The 27,324-nt window shown below is 44.7% G+C and overlaps 1 protein-coding gene across 2 annotated transcripts in view; it reads right to left on the bottom strand.

Annotated features, from left to right (window-relative positions):
- The window catches only part of KCMF1 (potassium channel modulatory factor 1), a 68,472-nt gene that overhangs the window by 23,126 nt on the left and 18,022 nt on the right, over positions 1-27,324 (bottom strand). For both annotated transcript variants that reach the window (XM_087716255.1, XM_087716256.1), the window contains exon 2: positions 11,436-11,603. In XM_087716255.1, the coding sequence (XP_087572381.1) occupies positions 11,436-11,603 (168 nt within the window). The remainder of the gene's footprint in view (positions 1-11,435; positions 11,604-27,324) is intronic.

Raw genomic sequence — 27,324 nt, 5'->3', positions numbered from 1 at the left:
CCCTTTTTTGATGAAAAATGGACCATTTTTTGCTTATTTTTGCTCCCGCCAGGAGCATTCTGCAAGCCTCCCAAGGGCTATTCATGCCCTTTTCTTTGGAAAAAAAAATGGGCTCGTTTTTGCAAAAAAACAGGCTGTTTTGGGGAGGTTTGCAGAGTGCAAAAACTTTTTTTTAAAAAATTTCCTCTTCAAAATCTTGCTGTGTCTTATACTCCGCCGCATCTTATACTCCGAAAAATATGGTACTACACTAAGAGAAATCATCTAATATAAAAATGTATGAATTGCATTGTGTATTTTTGACATACTTCAATCCAGATGATTAATATTACAACTTTTAAATATGAACAGACCACAACCACCATCTGGTACTTTTTGAGTTAGAAAGGACGTTGGTCTTACCTGAACGTCTATTTTCTGAGTGGAGGAGGGAGTGGTCACATGTGGGTTTTATCTTAGCCTGATTGGTCCAAGACTGAGAGGAAAGTTATAAATACTGGTGCCTGTCCACTCCTGGCCCAGATTCTCGAAGATGAATGGTACAACTGAAACGACAAAAACAACAACAAAACAAACCCCGGGAATGCCTGGGCCCTCCCCTTGGCCCCAATCGACAGAACTCAGGGCGGGTCGTGACCACTCCCTCCTCCACTCAGAAAATAGACGTTCAGGTAAGACCAACGCCCTTTTTCCAGAGTAGGACGAGAGAGTGGTCACGTGTGGGACATACCCAAGCTAAGGTCCCAGGGAGGGAGAACAAGAACACTAGGGCCCAAGGGGAGCCTCAGCCGCCACCCCCTGCAGAACCCTCCGACCGAAGGACGCGTCCGCAGACGCGAAAGCATCCAGACAATAGTGCCGGATGAAGGAAGTCGGGGAAGCCCAAGTGGCTGCACGGCAGATGTCCTCAAACCTGGCCCTCGTGGCCCACGCCGCCGTGGTCGCAGCACTCCTGGTAGAGTGTGCCGTGATCCCCGACGGAGCCGGCCGACTTGAGGCCGTGTAGGCTTCCACAATGGCCTGACGCAGCCAACGGCCAATGGTAGCCGAAGACACCCTCGATCCCAACGACCCAGGCTGGAAGGAGACGAACAGGGCCTCCGACCTACGGACGTCCCTGGTCCGCCGGAGGTAGATCCACAGAGCGCGGCGGACATCCAACCGATGCCAGAGACGTTCCCTGTCATTGGCCGGGCCTGGGCAAAAGTCGGGCAGGACGATCTCCTGGGTCCTATGAAAGGGAGTATTTACCTTCGGGAAGAAGGCCGGGTCAAGACGAAGGACCACCCTGTCCTGGTGAAAGTGACAAAGGTCGTCCCTGGAGGACAGGGCGCCTAGCTCAGAGATACGTCGGGCGGAAGTGATTGCCACCAGGAAAACCACTTTCAGCGATAGGAAGCGTAAGTGAACCGAGCAGAGGGGCTCAAACGGAGCCCCCGTCAAGGCCCTGAGGACCAGGGGAAGATCCCACGTAGGGAACCTGTGAACGGGGGGAGGCCTGAGATTAGCCGCCCCCTTCAGGAAAAGCTTGATCAGGGGAAACTGGGAAAGGGAAGAAGACCCCCCCCCCAAGACAGAGCCGCCACCTGGCGACACAAGGTGTTCTGTGAAAGCCCGTCCTCAAGACCCTTCTGAAGGAAATCCAAGACGTTGGGAATGGTGGCCCTATCGGGAGAAATGCCCCTAGGCGAGCACCACCGGACGAAGGCCGCCCATGTGGAGTCATAAATGCGGGTCAACGGTCGTCGAGCCGCCTCGATGGTGTGAATGACCCCGGAGGACAGATGAGCCTCCCTCAGAAGCCGCCATTCAAGAGCCACACGGTCAGATGAAGCCACTGTGGGTCCGGATGAACCAGAGCCCCTTGCAGCAAGACTACCTCCCCCCGCGGAATCCTCCACGGGGGAGCCACCAACAGCTACACCAGGTCCGGGAACCAGAGCCTCCTGGGCCAATACGGGGGCCACCAGAATAACCAGGGCCCCCTCTGCCACCACCTTCCTGACGGTCCCCGGGATGAGGGGAATGGGAGGGAAGGCGTAAAGAAGGCCCGGGGGTCACCGGCTCCTGAGGGCGTCTGCGCCCTCCGCCGACCTGGACTGGAAACAGGTGAAGAACCGTGGAAGCTGGGCGTTCTCAGGTGACGCAAACAGGTCCACCAGGGGAGACCCGAACCGTTGGCAGATCTTCCGGAAAAGCGACGGGTGGAGTTGCCACTCGCCGTTGTCCAGAGTTGCTCGACTGAGCCAATCCGCCTGGACATTGGAGAGTCCCGAGATGTGTTCTGACACCAAAGACCGCAGGTGTTTCTCCGCCCAGGAGCCCAGCCGCAGAGCCTCCAACCAGAGGCCCCGTGAGTGAGTCCCACCCTGACGATTGATGTGAGCCTTGGTGGCCACATTGTCCGTCAGGAGGAGCACATGACGCCCTTCCACCGAGGACTGGAAGTGACGCAGAGCAGTCGCGCAGCCGTCAGCTCCAGCCAATTTATGTTGTGGCGGAGGTCCGAGGCCAACCACCTACCCTGCACCATCCGGGAGCCCACTAGGGCCCCCCACCCAAACAGACTCGCATCCGTGGTTATGGTCACCCTGTCCGGCTCCCAGAAGCAGCAGCCCCGCTGAATGGCCGGGGAGAGCCACCATGCCAGAGAGACGGGGAGCCCCGCCGGGAGACGGAGAGTCCGAAGAGAATTGCTCACGGGCCCTTTCTGAAAGGGGATGAGCTCCCACTGCAGGGGCCTGAGATGAAGCCTGGCCCATGGAACCACCCCGATGCAAGAGACCATCTTGCCCAATAACTGTGACAGAGAGAGGATGGAAGTGGACCGCCTTGCGCGAACGCGGAGGCTGTCCTGCCGTTGTTGAGACAGACTCACCACTCCCAACCTGGAGTCTATGACAGTCCCCAGATGCAGAATGCGAGTGGAGGGAGAAAGATGACTCTTGGCAAAGTTCACAAAAAAAAACCAGGCGTTGAAGGCTCTGAATAGTGAGCCGAAGATCCGAGACGGCCTGATGAAGGGACCCCGCCTGGACCAAGACGTCGTCTAAATAACATTGGAGACGAACCGGCACAGACCGCAGATGAGCCGCCAGAACCTTCGTGAAGGTCCGTGGGGCCGAGGCCAGGCCGAAGGGAAGAGCCCTGTACTGGTAGTGGCGGGACCCGTGAGAGAACCTCAAGAACCGGCGATGAGTGGGTAGGATGGGAATGTGAAGATAGGCCTCTGTGAGGTCCACGGAGGCCAGGAAGTCCCCTTTCCTGATGCCCTGAAGGATAGATTTGAGGGATGACATTTTGAAGCGCCTGTACACCAGGAACCTGTTCAGGCGCTTGAGGTCTAGAATTGCCCTCCAGCCCCCCGTGCTCTTCAGGACCACGAAGAGATTGGAGTAGTGGCCCAGGCCTCGTTCCCCTCAGGGAACCGCCTCCACCGCCTGAATTTCGAGGAGGTGGGCGATTGCCTGAACCATCAGGCGGCGGCGCTCCCGACTCCGAGACGGAGGGAACGACCGGAAGAGGTTTGGAGGAGTGGAAAGAAATTCTAACCTGAGCCCGTGATGAACCGTGGCTCGGACCCAGGCGTCCGACGTGATCTCGTCCCACCGATCCGCATAGAGGGAGAGGCGGCTGCCGATGGGACGACTCGGGTTCGAGTCACTTCCCTCTGCCGTAGGGACGGCCGCCTCCTCCACGAAAGGACCGCCGAGCCTGGCCCTGGAAGCGATTCCTGTCCTGAAATGGCTGCCCGGAGAACTGCCTATCAGCAGGAAAGGAAGAAAAGTGTTGGTTATAGCCATAATCAGAAGCCCTATAACGTTGTCTACGGAAGGGACGTGACTTAGCCTCGGCCTTCTTAGCCGTGGAAGGAAGGACCTTCTTCTTGTCCTTATCCTCTACAAGAATGGGAGTAAGGGCTTCCCCAAAAAGATTGGGCCCCTTGAAGGGGGCGGCCGCCAAATCCCACTTTGCCTTGTTGTCCATCTGCCAGTGACGCAACCAAAGGAGCCTACGAGAGGTGACAGAGGTGGCTAAGGCACTGAAGCAAACTTGACCGTATCCAGGGTCGCATCAGCTGAGAACTGGCAGGCCGCCATGATCTTAAATAGATCCTGGTGGATCCGGTCGTCCTGGATAGGAATGCGCTCCTGAAGCATCTTAAGCCACATGACCGTGGCACGGTTAAAGTAGGAAGCCGAGGCCGCAGACTTAATAGCCCACGCCGTGGCGTTAAAATTATTCCGCAAGCTAAGCTCTGCACGCTTCTCCTCCGGTTTCATCTTATCCGCCGCGTCGCCCGACACCACCGGGGAGGAAGAGACTAGGGCGGCCACCGGGGTGTCAATGGTTGGCAGCTGAATGGCCTGAGCAAAGGTCTGTTCTACGTTATAGTGCCGGCGGTCATTACTGCCAGGAGTCGAGAAGTTAGAGGGGCGAGCCCACTGGTCAGTCAAAACCTCCAAAAACAGGGGAGGAGCAGAGATTTCCTCCTTGTTGGTGGCCGTAGCGGAAAACATGGCCATGTCAGGATCCCTAGGGGTGGGCACTGAAGGGTCCCCAGTCCCAACCTTAGTGGTCTGCCGAGCCTTGTCCAAGAGAATTTTAAACATGGCCGGAACAAAGAGGCCTTTGGAAGAAGGCTCATCAGAAAGGGCTGTATTCTCATCATCCGAGAAGCCCATCTCCTGGGGAATCTCCCCCCCCCAAGAACGAAGCTTCACTGACCATGGAAGGAGAAGAAGCTTGATACTGAACCCTGCCTAGCCCCCCATGCTTAGAAGAAAGGGAGCCCTTGTCTCGCTGGGCAATGCCCCGTGAAATGGCTGCAGAAATAATCCATTTAATCCCTTCAGGAAGATTATCCAGATCCTCCACATCCCCATAAACAGAACCAGGCCCCTGGGGGGCCAACCTCTGAGAGGAACAGGGGCCCCTGGACATACCCTCCAGGGGAGCACCTGCAGGGGATGGAGAACGTCTCCTCCTGGAGTAGGCCTGAGATCTGCCAGGGGAGCTAGAGGAAGATGCCGGGCTAAATCCCCTAAGGGAAGACCTGCTGGACATAGGCCCAAGGGGAGACCTGGACCTGTCCCGGGATGAAGGCCTGGTTGACTGGGCCTGCCTCTCTGCCCTGGCAAAAGTCTTCTCCAGCGCCCTATGCCGCCTGGCCTCCTCCCTAGTGGAGGACCTAGAAGGGCGCCTAGTGACCAAGGAGCCCTGGGGGGGAGCCCCCCACCCCACCTCCAGGGCCTCCTCACCCCCAGCTGGGCCCACCACCTGGCCCTGGGGAATCTCCGCTCCCTCGTCCATTCCCCACTCACATGTCCAACGAAGGGAGCAGGAACACAGGCCTCCGAAAGTCCCATTGGAACCAGGGCCTGAAGGTCTGTGGGGGGAGCTAGGCCCAAAGCCTCGTGCTAGGCCTCACCCACGAGGTAGGCCAAAACAGGCCCTGCGCACGTGGTGACCTCCTAAAATGGCCACCGGAACTCCGTGCGCGGGCAAAAGTAGGCAAAGCACTCCAGCAGCTCAGCCAGGCTTCCAAGAGCTGGCGCCGCGCTAAATCGAGCCGCAGGGGAGCCGCACGGCACTCAGGCACGCTCCTCTCACCCCCGCACAGCCCCCACAGTCAATAAGATAATAAGCGGCGGAGCGTCAGCCGCCTGGGCTGATCAGCTGTAAAGCGGGTGGCTCACGCGCTCCACGTGGCACCAAAACCGCTCCTGCCGCCGCCGCTGCAACGCGAGTTGCTTGGAAGCAGCTGAAACACCGGAGCTGGCACCCCCGCGCTCCCGGGGATAGGGCTGAGGCTCCTGGCCCGCGGGGGGGGGGGGAGACCAAACGCCCCACAGGGCCCTACCCAACCGCCCGAGGCAGAGATCTGTCCCTTGGGGCCGCAGCAGTACAATTTAGAAAATTTGCAAAGTTTTAAAGTGCCCAATTAAACCAAATGGGAGTCAAATTGAAACAATAAGAAATCCTACCTAAAATTATTCACAGTGCTTGGACCAGACTGAGAGAATCTGGGCCAGGAGTGGACAGGCACCAGTATTTATAACTTTCCTCTCAGTCTTGGACCAATCAGGCTAAGATAAAACCCACACGTGACCACTCCCTCCTCCCACTCTGGAAAATTAAACATTTCACTTACTTATAGTTCATACTCTCTAATTCAACACCCCTTACATCATTTTTTAAAAACCAATATGAAGATAAATTTGCCAAGATGGAAGGGTAGATGACTTTATCACGTTAGACATTTAATTATAGAAAATAAAGCCATCATTATGGAATACTGTATATACAAACAGAGGGAGCGAGCAGATGTTCCAAGCCCATTTTACAGGTATTCTAGTTTAGCTACTGCCTCTTTTAGCAACCGTTTGCAATTACAATGGTAATGAAAAAGTAGCTTAGCAACCAGTCTACATATTTACAGCCTTTGCAGATGTGCAAAGCAAAAGAAAGCTGAAGTAACACAGTTGTCATTTCACTCAGTGACCACTTCACTTAACAACCAAGTTGCCTGTCCCAATTGCAGCTGCTAAACAAGGACTACCTGTACTGTCTTATCTTCAAAAGTATCACATAGGTCAGTGATGGGCAACCTTTTTGGCGTGGTGTGTCAAAAATCGGCAAAAAATCGAGCATAACTCGCGTTGTGTGTCACTTCGACAAAAACATAATTTTGCACAATTTATAGTTGCTGCTAATGGCGCTCACAGTTCCCGTTGGCACTCCGCTGTTCCCTGCTGTGGTGCGGTCGTAACCGACAGTCCCAGGAGTAGACTCTCTGTGCCGGCCTGACTGGAGAGAGGCGCGCACTGTTCCCGCGCTCCTCTCCTGCGGGTCCTCCCTCGCCGCGCTGATGACGTGTGTGCGCACGGCACGCACGCCTTACCAGCAGCCCCTGCGCTCAGAAAGGGGCGGCGGCGATACAGTAAGTGAGTGTGGGCGGGGGAGAATCACATGTCCCGCCCCCCCGTTCCTCCAGCACAGATTCTTTCATCCTCGGCGGCCGTGCAGGAGCCGAGGATGAATCGCATGAAATCCTGTGCGTGTCACCCCAAATGGCTACGCGTGTCAGCACTGACACGCGTGTCATAGGTTCGCCATCACTGACATAGGTCATTAGATGAATTCATTGCAAGTATATGTAGCTGTCAACTTACAACAAATGAGACCAGAATTTCCATTGCTAAGCAATGCAATTGTAAAGCAAGACTCTCACTTAGTGATGGCAATCCCTATAGTCCCATTTGCTGTTGTTAACTGAATCCCATAGACATTAGGTGAGGCAACTTCCTGCTGGCTTCCATGACCAAACTCAGTGGGGAAGCAATCAGGAAGTTGCAGCCGAGTTAACCTGTTGGCTTCCCCATTGTCTTTCTGGGGAAGTCAACAGGGAATACTGAAAATCACAACCATGTAATTGCACTTGGCAACCAATTGTAAACTTAAAGGTGTTGTCAGGCATGCAGTTTGGGATCACCTGACCATAAGTGCAAGAACAGCTGGAACTCCAAGGATCAGTTGTAACCATGCCTTCGTAGCTTGGGATAATCTCTGACCAATGGTTGTAGATTGAGGACAAATTATTATGAGAGCCAGTTTGGTGTAGTGGTTGAAGTGCTAACCTAAAAAGCAGGAGACTGTGAATGCTAGTCCTCCCTTAGGCAGAGCTGGCTGGGTGACTGAGCAAGTCACACTCTTTCAGTCAAGGACACCCCACCACAGGGTTGTTGTTGCAGGAAAAATAGAAGGCAAAAATACCAAATATGTTAGCTGTCTTGAGGTGACAATAAATACACACACACACAAACCACACACGGGATAAAAATATAATAATGTAATAATGTTCAAATATAATTAAATGCATTGATTTCAATCTTTCTTATCTATGTTGGAAAGAGTGAAATAAAGCTGCAAATTGCTAATACTTTTCTGTCTTTTCTGTGACTCAGTATCACTGCCTAAATTCCAGCCATTCCAGCCTACAGGGCTTTAAAGGAAAAACATTTGTCTTCCATTTTTCACGTAGAAACACTGCTACTATCTCCTCTAAGGAAATAGCAGAGCTGTGAAAGAAAAAAAAAACATATCTGTGTGCTAAGCTACTGAATCAGCAAACTTCTGAATTTTTTTGTATAGCCAAAATGTTCTTGCCTGCCCCTTTCAATGTCACTGCCGAGGTTTCTGTCATTGTTTCTAAATCTTCCAGCCAAAAAAAAAAAAAAAGTCATTTGCAGGAAAAAGGTCTGTTACCCATCTGTTCAAAACTGGTGAGATTTTGTCATTTCTTTTCTGTTTGTAAACAGTAACAGTTGAAGCGCTCATCAAAGTGCTCACAGCAAATTTAGTAAGAGTTGTATCACAGGGAATATACACCAAGACAACAGGACATACATAATGACAATGATATAATACTGGTGTGCGCGTGCACGCGCACACACACACACACATGCACACACACACACACATGAAAACACTCCTAAACAAAAGAACTGAAAACCTAGGGTAGAATTTGATGCAAGATCAAAGTAACCTAATGAAGAGTGAAACATAGTAAGAAAAGAAAAGTAGGAAAAAAAAACATGGAAAGATAAGAAAAGTAGGGAGATAAACAAGTTACAAAATCCTCTCCTCTCACTAATTCTAAAATGCTTTACTGTTTTCTTTATTGTTCAGATGAGAGAACTGGGGAAAAGCATGTAGAAGCAAAGTATTATGTAAAGATATTTTTTTCCTCCCAGAGCACTCTGATACAATTGTCTCAATTAATTTTTGGCTGGCAACTAGAAATTGGATTTTTCAATCCCTCAAATCTTTCCTGTACATACATAATTTCTATTCTAGTCTGAAACTAGTATAAAAGTAACCTCCTGATTTAAACTTCATCTGTGTTAAGAAAAACTCAGACAGACATTCCTAACACAATTTTCTGACAAAATATTACAGTCTAAAGGCATTAATAGAACCAAGTGTCCCACTAATCTACTAGCTGCCATACTCTGCATATGCCTCAAAGGCTTTCAGACTGGGCAACTGCAAACTTTTCTATATCAAACTTAAAATTGTAAGTATTCATTTTGTTGTGCTTTGAATCAAGACCTTCAGTGTCTCATTGCCATTTCCCACTGTGTTCTTGACCTGGAAAATAAAAAGAAAAGCTAAATTTATGCTGTGTGACTTGGAGCAAGTCACATTCTCTTACCACAGTTACCCATAAGGTTGTTGTTTCAGGGGAAAATAGGAAAGAGCAGCCAACCTTCCCATATCTATCATTGGCCCATAAGCCCATTCTTCTCACTGACTTAGTTATTTTATTTCATTTGTACTTTTAGTTTATTTTGTGAGGGTATGCATGTGAGGTCTCACTTCTTTTGGTCCTGTGGCAGAATTCACTGGAGAAAGCAATTATGCTGGGAAGATTTAGCAGAGGGTTGGATGCCATCAAAGCTGGCACCAACCACAGCATAGAAAAAGCAGTGCAAGATCAGAAGAATATCCCAAGAATCGGACACGATTGAATGGATAACATCATCATCATGATCATCATATGAGTGAGTGCCATTTAGTGTAATGGTTAAGACACCAGGTTAGAAACTGAGTTCCAATCCCACCTTAGGCTCAAGTCCAGCTGGTGAGTTTGGGCCAGCTCCTCTGTCTCAACCCTAAGGAGGAGGCAAGGACAAACCACTTCAGAAAATATTGTCATGAAAACTGCAGTGACTTTTTGTATAGTTGAAAGGAGGCAAGACTGACTTCAAGGTACACTTGCACACAGATGCATAAACACACAGATGGGTATGCATATATGTGGTGTGTGTGTGTGTGTGTGTGTGTGTGTGTGTGTAGAGATTTCCAAAACTGTTTTTCTTTTCATTCCATGTGTGTGTGTGTAGAATATGAAAAGAAAAACAGTTTTGGAAATCCCTGTTTAAAAAGGAGCCCACATTTTCTTATTAAAACAAGTTCTTAGTGTCAAAAATCCTATTTCTTCACAGAAAGTCATATGCAAATTAGAATTTGTGACATACAATTTTTGCCCTTTTGACTTAAAAGAAAAATCAACATGACTACATTATTATTATAGGCCACTGAAGCACAAACAATGTAATCCATTTGAACATCAATGTTCTATTTTAAGATTTATAGAAAGCACACATACAAAAATGAAACTGAAGAGATATTTTTACACAAAAGTTTTCCCCAAAAAGGAAAAGAAAAAGGTATCAACAGATGAAAAAGAAATACTTGCAGTAAGTAAATGCCATTTGTCAAGGAGAAATTGTCTCTGGCTGATTTAAACAAGTAGTCCTGAATTTACAACCATTCGTTTAACAGATTAACAAAGTAGGAAAGAAACCTTGTAAATCATCTAGTCCAACACTCCCATCCCCACCCCCACCCCAAAGCAGGAGACCCTAAACCATTTCCGACAACTGTTAGGAACCGACAAATGTCATCAACTGTTCAAGTTATAACAGCACTGAAAACACCATAAAAGTTTGATCTATGTCACTTTTTTTCATATCTCATGAATAGAAATGCTTTGATTTTAATAGTATGGAGAACTATCAAGCAGAATGTAAGCACATTTACAGCAGTTCAATCCCTCTATCATCTACAATTCTAAAAAATATTTGAAACATGAAAAAGCGTAAAAGCTATAGAAATATCAAAGCCAACAATGAAATCTTTCTCACAGCAATTTCTGTTGAATGTTCATTCTACTAATATATTTTCTTAGCTGTTTCTCCTATCATACTAGTTCTAACTCCTCTCTTTTGTTTTTTTCTTCTTCTAATTTTTAAACCACAAAAACCCTAAGCAAATTTACAATTCAAACAGTAGAAGAAAATACCCTTTAACTCATACAGGTTGATTCTGAATTAAAAGACCTGGCAGTTTTAAATCATAAGTTGGCTAGAAGAACCTTAGTTTTACTTATTTTTGGATGATCTGTTTGTTGGTACATTGTTAGTTCTAAAGAAACTTCCAATGTAAAACCTCCCCCTCCCCCCAAGTACAAGTCGTCATACAAATGCTGTCATTATTGACTTGCCTCCTGACATCTGACACAAGAAGACAAGTTACCACATTTTTTAATGGCACACATACTCTAGCCTGCCTCACTTCCAAGCCTCTCTTCGAGGATGCCAAAGAAAAAGAGCAAAAATCTGTGATGGGACATGTATCAGTCTACCAAAAACTCATTAGTTTAATAGAGCTATAAAGTTACAATCTGCAAAACCACAATACATGGATCCTATTGGACTTTTGTGTTTTTACCATCTTTTATGTTTATTCTGTTTTTCTGTTTGTTCTGTAATAAAATTCCAGAAGTATTTTTTGTTTACCTCAAAACATAGGACATTAAGTAGTAAGCAAGTAAGTAAGTAAATAAATAAAGGACAAGAATCATTTACCAAAATCTACCCTTGTTAGTATGCACTGCATTGGATGGTCAGTTGTATGCCTTGTCGTCGTTGCACCACTTTCATAACAAGATGCACACAGATCGTAATCGTAGCAAATTAAACACTTGTATCTGCGACCTCGGAAATTGCCTTTTAAACATGCATCGCAGCTGACACCTGCAAAAAAAAAATAAACAGAAAATCATTAGCCATTTGCATGAACAATCAACATCTATGCAATTTCATTGTAATACCACTGTCCTAAATTACTATCAATTCTATCAATTACCTTATAGTTGAAAATTAATGTTCATGATTTCATAATTATCCTAAACATGCTTCTCACATTACATCAATCAATTAAAATGCTGACTATTCATATTCTCAGATAGGGCTCTCCAACGTGAGGGTTTCCAGGTCCATTTTGAGACCAATAATACTACTTACAAAAAGTAAGACCACTAAGGCATGCTTACAAGTTTATTTCAAAAGAAGATGGTATTGTGTGCAGCCCATTTAAATGAGGGTAACATGTGAGACAACAGTAAGATAGAGAGGTGGACTGACAGACAAGAATGGATAGAAAAAGACAGTACAAGCTTGCCGGCTGCCCAGAATAGAAAGCACCTCCTTCATGGACTGCAGCAAAACAGGAACTATCAAGTCTTTAACTTTAATCCTATTTTCACCCTCTCCATCCCCTCCTTCCCGCAGACTAGGAGACTGATGGAGATATGCAAGGCTGTGGAATTCAGCAAGTTTATCAAACAAACTGAGACCAACAGGTGTACACTGGAAAGAAGGCATTGTTCCATGTCCAGAGAGGACAAGCAGGATGGCTGCATGTTTTGTCTCCTATAGAAGTGCTTTCATAGCAATGCCCAGGACTGAAACCTCCTCTTTCCACTTGCGTGTTCCCCACATCACTGGTGCAGCTCTTGTTACCAGCAGCTGCTGTCCAGAAACTCTGATAGTGACTATAGGTGTTTATGGCAATGTATAAAACTTTCAAAGTTGCAGACCTAAAACTAATAAACCGGACTTTTTGAAAGGCTTGTGATGAACTAAGTTTGAGATCCTTGCCCTAAAGTCCGAAGACTTTCTATACTCCATTATTTTGATAGTTCACACTACCAGATAAAAGCATTTTTATAAAAACCAAACGGATATAGTTCTTGTAATACATTTCATGCTGACCAAGGCATACTGACATAATACTCGTTTAATAAATGTATCTTAACTATATAACTACTGTAAGTTAAAACAAACAGAGACTGAGATTACTGCTAAATCTTTGGTTTGAAAGGAATCTGTACTAATTGATTCTGGTTATATACAGAGAAAAATTATCACTGGTTTGTCCATTAAAAGCATATTGTTTAAAGTTGTCTAGAAAAAAACTGATAAAATATTTCAAGCACAGATTAAGAGCATAACATAGCTGAAGCAAATAATGTATGGCATTAAAGGCATACCGTGTACAGAAATATTCATATTAGCTTTGTAAATATGTCAAATTAAAAAATAAATAAATTCCAAAATGTTATTGAATTTCAAAATCTTCCAAATCCTATTTTCTACTAAAAAAAGAATCTGAATTTTTTTTTCTTTGTTCAAAAAACAGCTGAACTGAAATATTTTACTGGAAGGGAAAGCAAAAAGTAGATTTGTAATTTAACACATGTCTACTTATAAATTTCCTCAAATGTGAGTTTATTTGGGTTCCACGATACTCATTCTAAAGTATTTAACTGCTCCATTTAGTATTGCAATCTTAGTAAGCTTAAAAGAGAATCATGGACTTATAAGAACTGGAAGGGACCATTTAGAAACATCAAGACTAACCCCCCCCTCCCCCCAGTCAATGTAAAAAAATACAAATTCTTTGTTTGTGTGTCTGGCTTCTTCCCACTACCTCTCTGAATAAAAAAAAACTAGTAAAGGCAACAATCATTTGATCAAACCCTATTTTTATGTAACTTAAATTCCATTACGGCATTTCATGTTTTGAACACCAGAACACTAGAGAACCATCTTGATCTTCTATGTGACATCCTTGCAGATGTTTGAATAATACAGTTTTCCCATTCCATTTTCTTTTCTCAAGGGAAACATCCTCAATTCCTTCTTTCTTTCTTTTATAACTTACTTACTAGTCCTTTGACCATTGTTATTGCCTTTCTCTGAACATGCTCCGATTTCTCCGAATCCTTCTTGAATAGTGCCCAGAACAGTCTAACTAAAGCAGAATAAAGTGGAACACGTGCAAGCTGTGATTTGCAAATTACATTTGTTGATGCAGTCTAAATTTGTATTTGACTTTTGCAGCCAGCCACACTACACTCCTGTCTAATATTCTATTTCTACTCAACTACTATTGACTAAAAGATCTCTTTTACAAGTATCATTACCATATTATGCTCATGCATTTGATTTTTGTTTCCTAGCTGAACTTGATGTTTTTCTTTATTAAAATTATTGTTATTTTCAGGCGATTTATTTTATCTGCTAAAATTATTTTTAATTTTTGTGTAATCTGAAAACCTCCAGCAATGGAGTACCCACAACTCTGGGAAGCAAGCTGTTCCATTGAATAATCATTTTCTCTTTCAGGTTGAATCACTCTCTAAGAAGCTTCCATCCATTGCTTCTTGTCCTGCTTTCAAGTGTTATGGAGAAAGGGTGTTGGTACTTACCTGATATGCCTCTTCTCATAGTGGGGGGAGGAGTATCCAGAATGGGTTGACCTTGTCCTCTCATGATTAGATGAGTAAGATAAGCTCTTTGGGCAACGCCCCCTGGCCAGCCGATATTCCCCATATTTGATGAAGAGCTCTATCCGACTCATTGCACCACTCACTCCAGACTCTTAATTCAGTTCTTAGCTTTATCGTCTTCGACATTATATAACTTCATAAAACAATGAACGTAATACTTAGTCGTACAAACATAGTCAGGGAGGGACTGGATACTCCTCCCCCCACTATGAGAAGAGGCGTATCAGGTAAGTACCAACGCCCTTTCTCCATAGTGAGGGAGGAGGAGTATCCAGAATGGGACGTACCAAAGCCTGCACGTCCCTAGGGAGGGAGATCCCTGAGGCCCCATTCCCCCCCCTCAGGGCAGTTGACGCGTGGGCCCCGCCCTGTGAGTCGCCTGCAACGCCCTGTGGCCAAAGAGGCTTCTGCCGAGGCAAAAGAGTCCAGTTTATAGTTCCTAGCAAAGGGAAAGGGGAAAGCCCACGTGGCTGCCCTGCAGATTTCGGCCAGGGATATCTGCGTGGCCCAGGCCGTGGATGTGGCTGCGCTCCGCGTGGAGTGAGCTATGATATGATTGGTGTCTGTAAGCCCTGCGATTGGTATGCAGTGGCAATGCAGGTTCGCAACCACCTGCCTATTGTGGTGGAAGTCACCTTGTTACCCAGGACCTGGTTGGAAGGAGACAAATAGACCTTCGGATTTCCTGTTTGGCCCAGTTCTCCTGCGGTAAATCCTCAGAGCCCTCCTTACGCCCAGAGTGTGCCACTTCTCCAATGGGTGAGAAGGGTCTGGACAGAAGTTGGGCAAATCAGTTCCTGGGCTCGATGGAAGCAGGGGCCCACTCTGGGGATGAAGGACGGATCCAGTCATAACCCCACCCTGTCTTGGTGGAAGACGCAGAGATCCTTCCTGGTGGACAGGGCTTGCAGTTCATATATCCGCCTGGCGGAGGTGATGGCCACCAGAAAGGCCACCGTAAGAGTCAGGAACTTAAGGGAAACTGTTCGTAAAGGTTCAAATGGAGCGTCTGTTGGAGCGTCCCCTACCCTGTGTAAGTCCCAGGAAGGATACCTGAACACCATGTGCGGTTTGGGGTTGGAAGCCCCCATGAGGAATTGCCTGACCATAGGATGGTGAGACAAGCTCTGGCTCCTGCCACACAGGAGAACTGACGAGATGGCTGAAACCTGTCTCCTAATCGTGTTAGGAGCTAACCCTCTGTCCCGGCCTCCCTGGAGGAAGTCCAGAATCTGAGGCACTGAGGCCTGGATAGGATTGTACCCCAGGGAGTTACACCATGAGGCAAAGGCCCGCCACATGGAGCCATAGATACGCTCTGTGGAGGGTATGCGGGCAGTCTGGATAGTCTGCATCACCCTGGGGGAGAAGAGGTCTTTTCCCAGGATGCTCCGCTCAAGAGCCAAGCAGTCAGCTGGAGCCATTGAGGGTCTAGGTGCTCCAGCGACCCCTGGTTGAGGGATATCCTCTCCTGGGGGATTCCCCAGGGCCTCTCCACTGAAAGCGACTGGAGATCTGCAAACCATGGCCTCCAGGACCAGTGAGGCGCCAACAGAATCCCTTCCGCCCCCTCCCGAAGGATTTTCCATATGACCCTGGGGATCAGGGGTAAGGGCGGAAAGGCATACCGACGACCCCTGCGCCAGGGGCTTCGCAGAGCATCCACCCCTTCTGCTCGTGTCTGGTACCTGGAGAAGAACCTCGGGAGCTGAGCGTTGAGGGGCGTGGTGAATAAGTCAACCTCTGGGCGTCCTCAAAGATTGCTGGCTGCAACTTCCACTCCAAATTGTCCACCTCGGTCCGGCTGAGCCAGTCGGCTCTGATGTTCTCCACCCCTGCTATATGTTCTGCCCTCAGCGAATGCTGTCTAAGATCATAGGCTATCTGAGGTGCTTCTGCGATTTCTCATAATCGGACATCCCATTCTGAGTTTGTGGTGGGTTCTGGCATGGGGACCAGCCTGTCCGACCCTTTTTCCCCTGGCCATAAGGATGCTATGATTCTATGGCTAGGATTAGTGCAGAGATATTCTGAATGTAAACACAGACGGAGTTCAATGGTCAGCCACCAGAGTGTGTGTAAAGATGAAGTGAGGGAAGCTAAGGCTCATAATAAAGAAAGGCCTGCCACAAAGGTAAAATAATAATAATAATAACAACAACAACAATTACAACAACAACAATAATAATAATTTTGCTATTCCAAAAGCACTGGAATTACATTTAAAACAGTTAAAAATTGACAAAATCACCATCAGTCAAATGCAAAAAGCTGCACTGCTTGGATCTGCACGCATATTACGAAAATACGTTACAACGTCCTAGGCCCCTGGGTGGGGCCCGACTAGTAACCAATGCCAAATCCGGCGAAACAACTGGCCGCTGTGATACAATTGTATAATAATAATAATAATAATAATAATAATAATAATAATAATAATAATAATAATAATAATAATAATAAAATACAAAAGGGGGCATTTTCCCACGTTAAAAAGAAAGATTAAGGAAACGATTGTCCCTTGCTGGGAGAAAGTGGCCAGAAGGTGACAAGCAGCAGGGGTAAGGCAGAACTATTTAACTCATGTTTGGCATCTGTCTTTACCCAAAGGGATAAAACAGTCCAACCTATCAAGAACAGCACCCCAAAAATCAGATTAGGAACCCAAGATGAGATAGGGAAGAAAGTAAGTGAGCACCTGTCTACCCTAGCCAAAGTCCAATTCCCAGGACCGGATGGGTTACACCCCAGGGATCTGAAGGAACTGGCAGAAGAGATCTCCAAACAACTGAACTATATCTATCAGAGATCCTGGAGTACCGGAGAACTACCATAGGATTGCTGATGTGGTTTCCCTCTTCAGAAAGGGAGAAAAACAGATCAAGAGCCCAAAGCCAACATGGGTTTGTCAAAAACAGATCATGCCAGACTAGCCATATTGCCTTCTTAGATACACTGACAACACTAGTGGACCATAGGAATGCCATCGATATAGTTAACTTGGACTTCAGCAAGTCCTGATAAGGTAGACCATAACATACTACTAGATAAAGTAGAAGAATGTGGGTTAGACATTGTCACACCAGATGGCTTTGTAACTGGTTGACCAACCGCACACACCTGTACTCCTCGATGGAACTGCCTCTTCATGGAGGGAAGAATGCAGTGGAGTACCCCAAGGCTCTGTGTTGGGCCCAGTACTCTTCAACATCTTCATCAGTGATTTGAATGAGGTGTGTAAGCTAACAGTTGGGTTAGCAATATATATGCCATGATAGTAGTACTGTTTCTTTAAGTACTGCTGTTATCTCAAGCGGTCATAAGAAGGAGCCAGAATGACTGTTAGCTCTCTGTTTGTTACATGCTGATTGGTGGGGGGACTCATCAGATTTGCAGATGACCCCAAGCTGGCAGGAATAGCCAACACTCCAGAATACAGGCTAAAGATACAGAAGGATACACTTGAACATTGGGCGCTGTCTAAGAAAATGAGATTCAATGAAGTAAGGTTCTACCTTTAGGCAACGAAAATGAAGTGCACTGGTACAGAATACCTTGCTCCACAGTAGTAACTGTGAAGGGGATCTTGGAGTCCTAGTGGACAACCCTTTAAATATGAGCCAGCAGTGTGCAACAGCTGCCAGAAAGACCAACACAGTTTTTGGCTGCATAAACAGAGGAATAGAATCAAGCTCCCATGAAGTGTTAATCCCACTTTATCAGGCCTTGGTAAGGCCACACTTGTAATTTTGCATTCAGTTTGGTCACCATGATGTAGAAAGGATGTGGAGACTCTAGGGAGAGTGCAGAGAAGAGCAACAGAGGGGATCAGGGGACTGGAGGCTAAAGCCTATGAAGAACAGTTGCAGGAACTGGGTAGGTCTAGTTTACTAAAAGGAAGGACTAGGGGAGACGTGATAGCAGTGTTCCAATATCTCTGGGGTTGCCACAGAGAAGAGGCAGCCCAACTATCCTCCAAGGCACTTGAGTTCAGAACAAGAAACAATGGGTGGAAACTAATCAAGGAGAGAAGCAACTTAGAACTGAGGAGAAATTTCCTGACAGTTAGAACAATTAATCAGTGGTACAACTTGCCTCCAGACGTTGTGAATGCCCCAACAGTGGAAGTTTTTAAGAAGCTGTTGGATAGCCATTTGTCTGAAATGGTATAGGATTTCCTGCCTAGGCAGGGGGTTGGGCTAGAAGACCTGCAAGGTCCCTTCCCACTCTGCTATTGTATTGCATAGTATTGTATTGCATTGTATTTTGCTCTTTGCCTAGTCGCCCACACCCTTGGAAGGCCTTCAGAGGTAATCTCTAACCTGATTGGAGGCTCTTCTGTCCCTCCACTGAGAGCTGCAGCCTTTAGCAGCCGGGCTGATTACTCCTCCCCCCTCTACTTGTGTTTTTCCAGGCTGCAGGGGGCTGCAGTCTTGGGCCACGTGGGTCCTGTCCTCCCCCTTCTTCCCAAATGGCTCTGCGGGGCAAATACCATAGCCCCGCCCTCAAGAATTAGCCACAAAAAACACAGCTTGTGCTACTAAGAGCTTCTGGCCGGCCTTCTTCTGAGAGCCTTCTCGCCCCCCCCTCTCTTTCTCCTACTTAAAGGAGAGTGTTCTTAAGGGGGAAGCCTCTGGAATTCTCCTGTTCCTTGGCAATCAGAAAAGGGACAGAAACGGGCTTGCATACATCGTTAGGCAAGGTTGCTGTAACACCTGAGGACAAGCCGAAGGGGATCCTCCCCTGGGGGAGGAGTTCTCAGGTTGGGGGTGGGGGGTAGGGGTTCTTCCTGCAAGCCTTATGGCAGCTGCCTCTGTGATTCATCTAGGAGGTAGGCTTGGGGGGGGGATTGATCCACCCCCTGCCTCTTTAACCTACTTGATAAGCCTCCTTTTGGCCCTTTGCTGCCTCCCCTGCCCTTGGCTAATGTCTCTGTGATGGTTTCTCACCTTTTAAAGAGCTCCTCAGAGCCTCCGGTGGTGGTGTTGCTGGAGGGCTGAGAGCTGGGCTCCTGTTGGCCTCCTCTGAGCTGCTGGGGGCCGCCATCTTGGACCACGTAGTTTCAAGATGGCCCCCGGCTCCAAATTCAAAAGGCTCCTCTTCGCTGGAGCACATGGAAATGGCTTGTGCCTTTGCAGGCTGCCATGCGGCTGCCGCTGCCACTAGAAGCTGTCTCTCTCGCCTCCCCCTGCCTCCCGCAGCTCTTTCTGAGCCTCTCCGGCTCTCACCTTGTTCACTGGTGATAGCTGCCAGCGCAGGCTTTCCAGGGCGTTTTAACAACCCGTGGTTCGTGGCTCAACCCCTGAGGGGAGCGAGGAGTGATAGAGGGGGAGGGGAAGTAGGGTAGAGGGGAATATTGGAGGGAAGAAGGAAAGTTGGAGGGGGGCGAAAGAAAGGGTGTACGGAGGGTCGAAGTGGTATATTGGGTTTGTATTTTGGGGGGTATTGTTGACAAGAGGGATGGCTGTGTTTATTGTTCAATGTTATATGGCCCCGGTTATGCACAGTATACATGTGACTGTACGAAATGAAATGAAAATAAAACATATTTACATGGAGAAAAAAACCCCTGAGGGGAGCGGAGGAGCGCTCCTGCTCCTGAGAAGCCTCTGTGGCAAGGGCTTGCCTCTAGGAAGCATGTGCCCTGTCCTCCTGCTTGCCCGGCAAAGGTCCTCACTGAGTGACTCCGTCTCACTCAGTGGCCAGGGCAGCGTGCCGCCCCAGGGGGCTTGTGGCAGTTCAGTCCTTGCAGAAGGAGGCTGTGCGCGATGTAGGGAGGCAGGATTCGCTGGGTCCAAGTTTATTTTCCTTAATCCTTTGTAAATTACTGGAAATCCAGAGTGATGCAAGCTTTCCAGGGAGTGGATGAGTCAAATATGGGGAATATTTGCTGGCCAGGGGGCGTTTCCCAAAGAGCTTATCTGACTCATCCAATCATGAGAGGACAAGGTCAACCTATTCTGGATACTCCTCCCCCCCCCTCACTATGGGGAATAAATTGATGACCTCTTCCCTGTGAGAGTCCTCCAAATACTGGAAGACTGCTTTCAAAATTTCATTAGTATCTCCAGGTACTTCCTGCAATGGTAAAACTGTAAAATTCAGAAATTAATAGCAGCTATTCAAGGAAGTCATTGTGTTCACAAATACAATTTCATAAGAAAATCAAGAAAATAAAGAGTGATGCACTGATTTGAAAACAGTACCCATCTTTCCAACCAAAACTCTGCACTGGATTAAAATTTCAAATTTGTATATCAATTATGTTATCATATTATCATTTATCACAGTCTGTCTTAATGGAGTTGGAACTCAAATATTTATTTAATACCTTTATAGAGCTGCCCATTACATATACACATATCACATCACATGTGGCTCTGAATGGCAAACAATTAAAATCTGAATAAAAACAATAACCAAATTTGTAAAAGCACAAACAATATAATAGGTACCACAAAAATCTAATTATGTGGTAGACAGTATACAGTGCACAAAATTATTAGTATAATTTTCAATACAAATTCAGTACATTTTAATTTAAATAAGGAAAGGTAAATAGTTTTGTATTTAAATGTTTCCAATTTTTCTAATATAATTTTATATTCAAAGTGGCATATTTAGCTAACACTGAGGTTTTTATTTTTTTCTCTTATATTTCAGAATGTTTATGTATTTAAACCAAATAATCAACACAGAATACAGTTGTTTTATACAAAGCATTTAAAATAAAATGCTAGCAAACTAGGAAGCATGATATTTGGTTAGTATTATCAGTAAACTATTTTAAGCTTCCATCTGAAAGTTTAAAAATAAAAGCAAAATAATTCTATAGCATTTTTAGATGGAAGATTTAGGTGAAATTAGTGTTAATATTGTTAAATCCTTTTGTATGCTAAAACTTGGAAATGCTAGTTTTATTTAGAATCTTCCAATAGTTATATTTTCCATTTCAATTGACCCCATGATTTATCCAAAGTCTTATTGATGATACTGTCTCTGTAATTAACATTGCAGAAGGATTTAAAGTTTGATCATGCTTAATAATTATAGTGTATTAAATACAGTAGTTATCATTAACTGCAACATGTATACAGTTTTGAAAGTACAGATTCGGTTCTAGTGAAGTAGGTTCCAGAAAATTCTGAATTGAAGATGTTAAACAGAATTTTCTTTGCTTTTTGCACTATAAGACATTTTTTATGTATTACAATTCTTTAGTCTAGTGAAGAACCTTTATTTTAATAAAACCCAGCAATGCAGATGTTTAGTTTCTCCCTACGATGTGGCTTTCATCAACAAAGATTGGTCGAGACAATATTGTAATCGGGATTGAGAACCAGAAAGTATAAAATAGCCTTAGTATTTTTCATTTGTTTGATATTTTCATTTCATGTCCTGAAAATATTGTGTCAACGACTAGAAAGCTTGTGCGGATCAGACATTTGTTTTTGATGTACTTTCGTATTCCTCTTTTTCTTCTCAGGAGTGTATAGATCTAATATCACTGCTTCAACACTTGACAGAAAAAGAGGATTGGCATTGCTGCTGTCTTGACAGAACAGCCAAGTGATAAAAAGGCTGAGAAAAAGAACAGAATCGGCTGATCTCAAATTGTGGATGAGGATCATCAGTGATAAAATGTCAAAGAAGATTCCATTCCTGTGGCAAGGTCAAGTCAGAGGAGACTGCTGCTACTTGGTGAAAGCTTTTGCAGTTGAATAAAAAGGCAAAGAGGCAGAAGACAGATTAGAACAGCACCTCAATCCAAGGGGGTTCACTCTTTCATATTAGTTTAATAAAACATTAACATTCCATAAATTTTAGCTTCTGCAAGAGTTCATAAGGTATGCCAATCTGTAGGAGGTAATTTATTACCTCAGAGCTCCCCACCACAACTCAAGTACCTCCACCACAGCTGACATACAGTAGTCAACGATTATAAAAACTTCAGTCTGTTTACCGAGGTGGCGCAGTGGTTAGGGTGCAGTACTGCAGGCCACTTCAGCTGACTGTTATCTGCAGTTCAGCGGTTCTAATCTCACCGGCTCAAGGTTGACTCAGCCTTCCATCCTTCCGAGGTGGGTGAAAGGAGGACCCAGACTGTGGGGGGCGATATGCTGACTCTGTAAACCGCTTAGAGAGGGCTGAAAGCCCTATGAAGCGGTATATAAGTCTAACTGCTATTGCTATTGCTATTTCTCCTAATCTAGGTTATTCATCCACCACGAAAGCAGAAGAGATACTGAAAAGTAATGTGGATTCTTCCCATTAAATTTGATTGTTCAATATAGGAAGCTTCCAATAAGTGTGGAAATTCTCATAGTGAAAAACTATTATAGCAGATCAGGTCTTTGCCAACACAAGGAAAGATAGAAACTACCTCATCTACAAAAAAAAAAATAGCTTCCAAATTTTTACATAGAATAGGTAGAAGAAAATCAACAATAATTAAAAAAAAGAATAACGATTGCTATAAACAATATTTACACTGGATATAAAGCAGTCATGGAATCATTTTGGTAAATAGCTTCACTATTTTGCTACTGCTTCTCGAAGCTTTCCTGTCCTGAAAATATATTCTACAATGTTTTGTATTGCCTTGACAGCCAAGGCAGGTTTGAAAAAATATTAACCTAACTCTATATTATTTGAAATGCTCTGCCCAATGTTCAGAACTCATGTTACAAAGTTACAATACTGTTACGTAATAATACTACAAGGGTAATCCTTCACTTGTGTCTATTTGTTCAGTGAACGTTCAAAGTTACAACAGTGCTGAAAACAGTAACTCACTGTTGGTCCTCAAAGTTATGGCAATTTCAACACTTCCATGGTCACGTTATTAAAATTAGGCATTTAGCAAACTGCCCACCTAAACGTAGAAGAATATCTTGAATTGGGGTGGGTCCTTGGCTAGTGACTGGTGGAATTTGGTTAACAGTGGCAATGGCATGAGCGCTGCTAGTGTTGGTTTAGTGTTAATCTTGGTCTTAAACTTAATTTGATTATCTCTTTTGATAACCATTCAAAAGCCAAAAAACAAAAAGACCAAAATTTCACTCCACTAGCAATCAAACACCCTCATGAACAGAGATAAAAACCAAGATTAACACTCGATCAACAATCAATTCTAGGTGCCCAACTCAACCAAGTGATCCTGGACAGCTAACAATTCTAAAATTATAAAACAAATTTTAAAACATTGAAACATATTACATATTTTCCCCAACAATCTGGATTCTCCTTTTAATAATCTTGGAAGGATGGAAAGCTGAGTCAACTTTGAGCCCCACCAGGATTGAACTCCACGCAGTGGACAGAGTTTGCCTGCAATATGGCACTTTAACCACTGTTCCACTAGGACTCATGTTATTACCTAGGCTTGGTAATGAAACTTTTGCAAAAAAACCACCATGCTTGGACAGCACCAAGGATGCCACAATTGTAGTAATATATTCTAGTTCATACTTAATTTTCATGATTGATTATTTCAATAATTTTATAAAAATGTTTTAGGTATGACAGTATTTTTTTGTATCAGAGATCAAGCACTCAGAAATATGTTTGCTATACAAACAACTTATAATAAATATACATGATATATCATTTTTAATACCAACACAACTATACCTAGTATATTATTGATAAATGATATATGCATGTCTATTAGTGGCAACTCAATATAACTGCATTCCAAACCTGAGTTACCCCAATATTTTCAGCTAACGCTCTTTTATTTTAATGGATGTCTATACTACCCAACAATGGTGTTACAAATAAATTAGCTTTTCTGTCTTTCAAAGCTTGAAACAATTTCTAATGTTATTTTATGCCTTCTTGGACCCTCCCTGCTTAATTCTCCAACAGAGTTGAAATGCCAATAAAAACAAGATACAATCTTTGAACATTATGACATTAGAGAGTAGAAGCCTTTCTCACAATGAAGGCCCACAGCAAGCTTATTGCAATGCATGCATCCTATTACCGGTATTTAAATTTTGTTACTCAGAGATACAGAGCAACAATTAATTTCATGGATATTTTTGCATTAACCCCATTATTTCTATATTTAAAAGAAACTCGTGTTCACAATCTTGTTTTAAACTATGGTTTACTTAGCATACAGGAACGTTTTTCTATTTCAAATTCAGGATAATTTTGTTACAGATTACATTCTTAATGATCTAATTTTACCAACAACCTGATTAACTAAGTACTTTGTGCAGTATTGATTTCTAAAGCTACATTGCATCATTTTATTGTTCCTAATATTGATTCAAGACTGTAGAAAATACAATGCACAACATATATGGATAAAACTTACATGGCTTACATTCAAAAAGGTTTAGGAATCACAGGACTATACACAAAATAAAAACATTTTTTTATTTCAAGTGCATAACAAAACAGTCTGACTCAAATGAATTCTGTTGAAACGTTTTATCTTGGCTGTAATCTCGTGGAACAAAACACTACGAACAAATCACAAAATATTTCAAATGCAATGAAAACTCAGGATCATTCCCTTGCTTTTCATCTTAGGTCTGCAAAAGTGAAGTGATATTCCCTTACTGAATGCTACCCATCTCCCAAACTTCAGAAAGTTTATCCAAGGGCATCACTGTTTACCTTAGCATGTCACATTATAAATCCCACCCCACAACATAAAGAATGGATAGGTGATTTTTTTTTTAAAAAAAAATAACCTCTCCGGGTGGCTGAGCTACCACATAATAGAACAAAAAAGAACAGTTAAATTATTTAACATTCTTTTTAATTGGTGCATCAGCCCGATAAGGTTGTTTTTTTTCCTTAATTTCTTTGACTAGGCTGTCAAAAATGTGATGCCTGTTTGCCAGATGCAAAAGAACTATGTTATTCTTCTCCAGTGCTGCTGCTTGTGCAAAAGAGTGGGTGAAAGAAAGAAAAAGAAGACTGCTAGAGCTTCTTAACAGCATGAGTAACATAAATATTACAAAACAGAAGAGAACACATACACAGCATATAAACATTCATTCCCAGCCAGTATCTGTCTGTAACACTCATACAACCCACCTATACACTTGAATGGATTCTGTTTCTAGATACAAAACATATTTTTATTTCATCCTTGGGACAAAAAAGCATATTTTGGTTTATGCCCAACATACTAAAAAGGGCTCAATTCTTTGCAGTTGAAATGCTCTACATTTATCAAGGGATGACCAAAATATCCTAAGTGGGAGATATTGTTTTGTGCACTTTGAATTTAAACAAAACACCCATCCTGCGATAGTTTATCCTGACCACAAAATAAATATACTATTTTATTCCAAGAATTCTGTAATTGGCTTTTTAAAAATCCAACATTGCAAATAAAATGGCATGGACATGTCAAATCCTGTTACTACTGGTCAAAACTAAGCAAAGAGAAAAGTAAATAGAAATAGGGATCAGAAAAAAAGAGTGCAACAGGCAGAAACAGAGGTTAATAATATCCCTGGATCCCAGTCACTGAATTATCTGAATAAAAAACACTGTATCATAGGTCAGGTATAAAAAAAAGTTGCACATTGTACATTCAGATGATGGTGTATTACAGCAAAGATAATTCAGAAGACTCAACTCAAAAATAAAAGCAAGCTTTTGTAACTTTAGGTTTTGTCTAGATGCTCCTAATAATGAAAAGGTCTGTAAATGTGAGCACATTGACCATTACATTGTAACTATACATACGTTCTCCAGTGTGGTTGTGAGAGAGTCCAAGAATGGGTTAACGTACCCTTTCTGCCCAGAGACTGAGTCAACAAATTGTAGCCACGCCTCCATGCATCTCTGTCTGGTTCCAGTTTTGACTCAGTCTTGCCCGAGAGACATATTTTCTTTGGCTGTAAGATTTTCAACATTCTTTGGATCAACCAAATACTTCAACTGAGCTGTTATTCGCGAAGGACTCGGGGTCGGTAGCTGCACACATCTATTGCTCGCCACATGGCTGGCTCAGAGCTCATTCAGTGTGTTGGTTCTGCCGTCCGCCATTAGTGCTGCTGATGTTTTCAAGGTCAGAGTCACCCGTTTATCGGCGACTGCCTCAGGATTCCACTCACAAACCACCTGATTGAGGAACTCCCCTTGCCACCTTCAAAGCATCCTGCCACATTTTCGAGGCCAGGTTCATCCATTTATCAGCAGCCGCAACAGGATTCCCCTGACTGACTACCTGAATGGGGAACTCTCCTGAAGCCACCCAGAGTGTGCCGGCTCTCCCGGGAGCTCCCAGAGAAGTCGTAGCCACCATGAGGGTATTCTCAAAGTCCCTGCATGACCCAGGCATACTTAAACAGCCAACTTCTGCGATCTTCCTCTCGATCACCAGTGAATCAAGGCTCTAGCCTTGCAGAAGGCTACCTGCAGCGAGCCTTAATTCAACCACCTGCGAGATTCAAGGTTTTCAGCCTCGTAGATCGTCAGATCACGATTGCGCATAGTCTGGTACATTAAGCCCACCTGCAGCAACTGCATGAGTATCGCTTTGTATTCAAGAGGTTCCATCAAGGATGGCGGATCTCGCATCTGTGGGAGAAGGGGGCCACCCCAAGGGCCTGCTAAGGAATCAGAGGGAGTGCAATCGACTAGCAGATCATCTGCCCTCTTAAAGAGAAAGAAGCCTTCTCTCCTCAAGTGTCCTTCCAGGGTGACAGAGAAGGACAAAAGAAGACAGAAAGCTCTAGACAAGCAGATCTCTAGGGCTGAAAGGGAGCTGACTAATCAGGGGAGATTTACAGGACTATCTCTGGCCATCCCCCCTACCTCCCATCTTGTAACTATGGAACCAGTATCCGCTTCCAACTTATCAGGCCAACCCAGTTGGTCTCCAGGAGGTTATGAGTCGTAATCTCCCCCATTGTCTATTACAGAGGACAGAGAGTCAACTTATGATCCATTTGCCTGCATGGCATCTGCAACCCGGCAACAGGATCCAATAAGACCCAGACTAGCTCCGCAGGCCACGTTCATGGCCCAATGCCCGAGATACCTGAGAATCTCAGACTTATTATTTCCCAGGTCACTACTCATGGCATAGTGACTGGTCTCCAGCAAAGAACTCCAGCTGCCTCTGTAGCTTATGAGCCCTACAC

This window comes from Thamnophis sirtalis, unplaced genomic scaffold (genome assembly GCF_051295495.1).
Source record: "Thamnophis sirtalis isolate CommonGarterSnake01/CBP01778 unplaced genomic scaffold, rThaSir2_p1.2 scaffold_5, whole genome shotgun sequence".
Lineage (NCBI taxonomy): Eukaryota > Metazoa > Chordata > Lepidosauria > Squamata > Natricidae > Thamnophis > Thamnophis sirtalis.
This window is presented reverse-complemented; position numbering and strand designations above follow the sequence as displayed.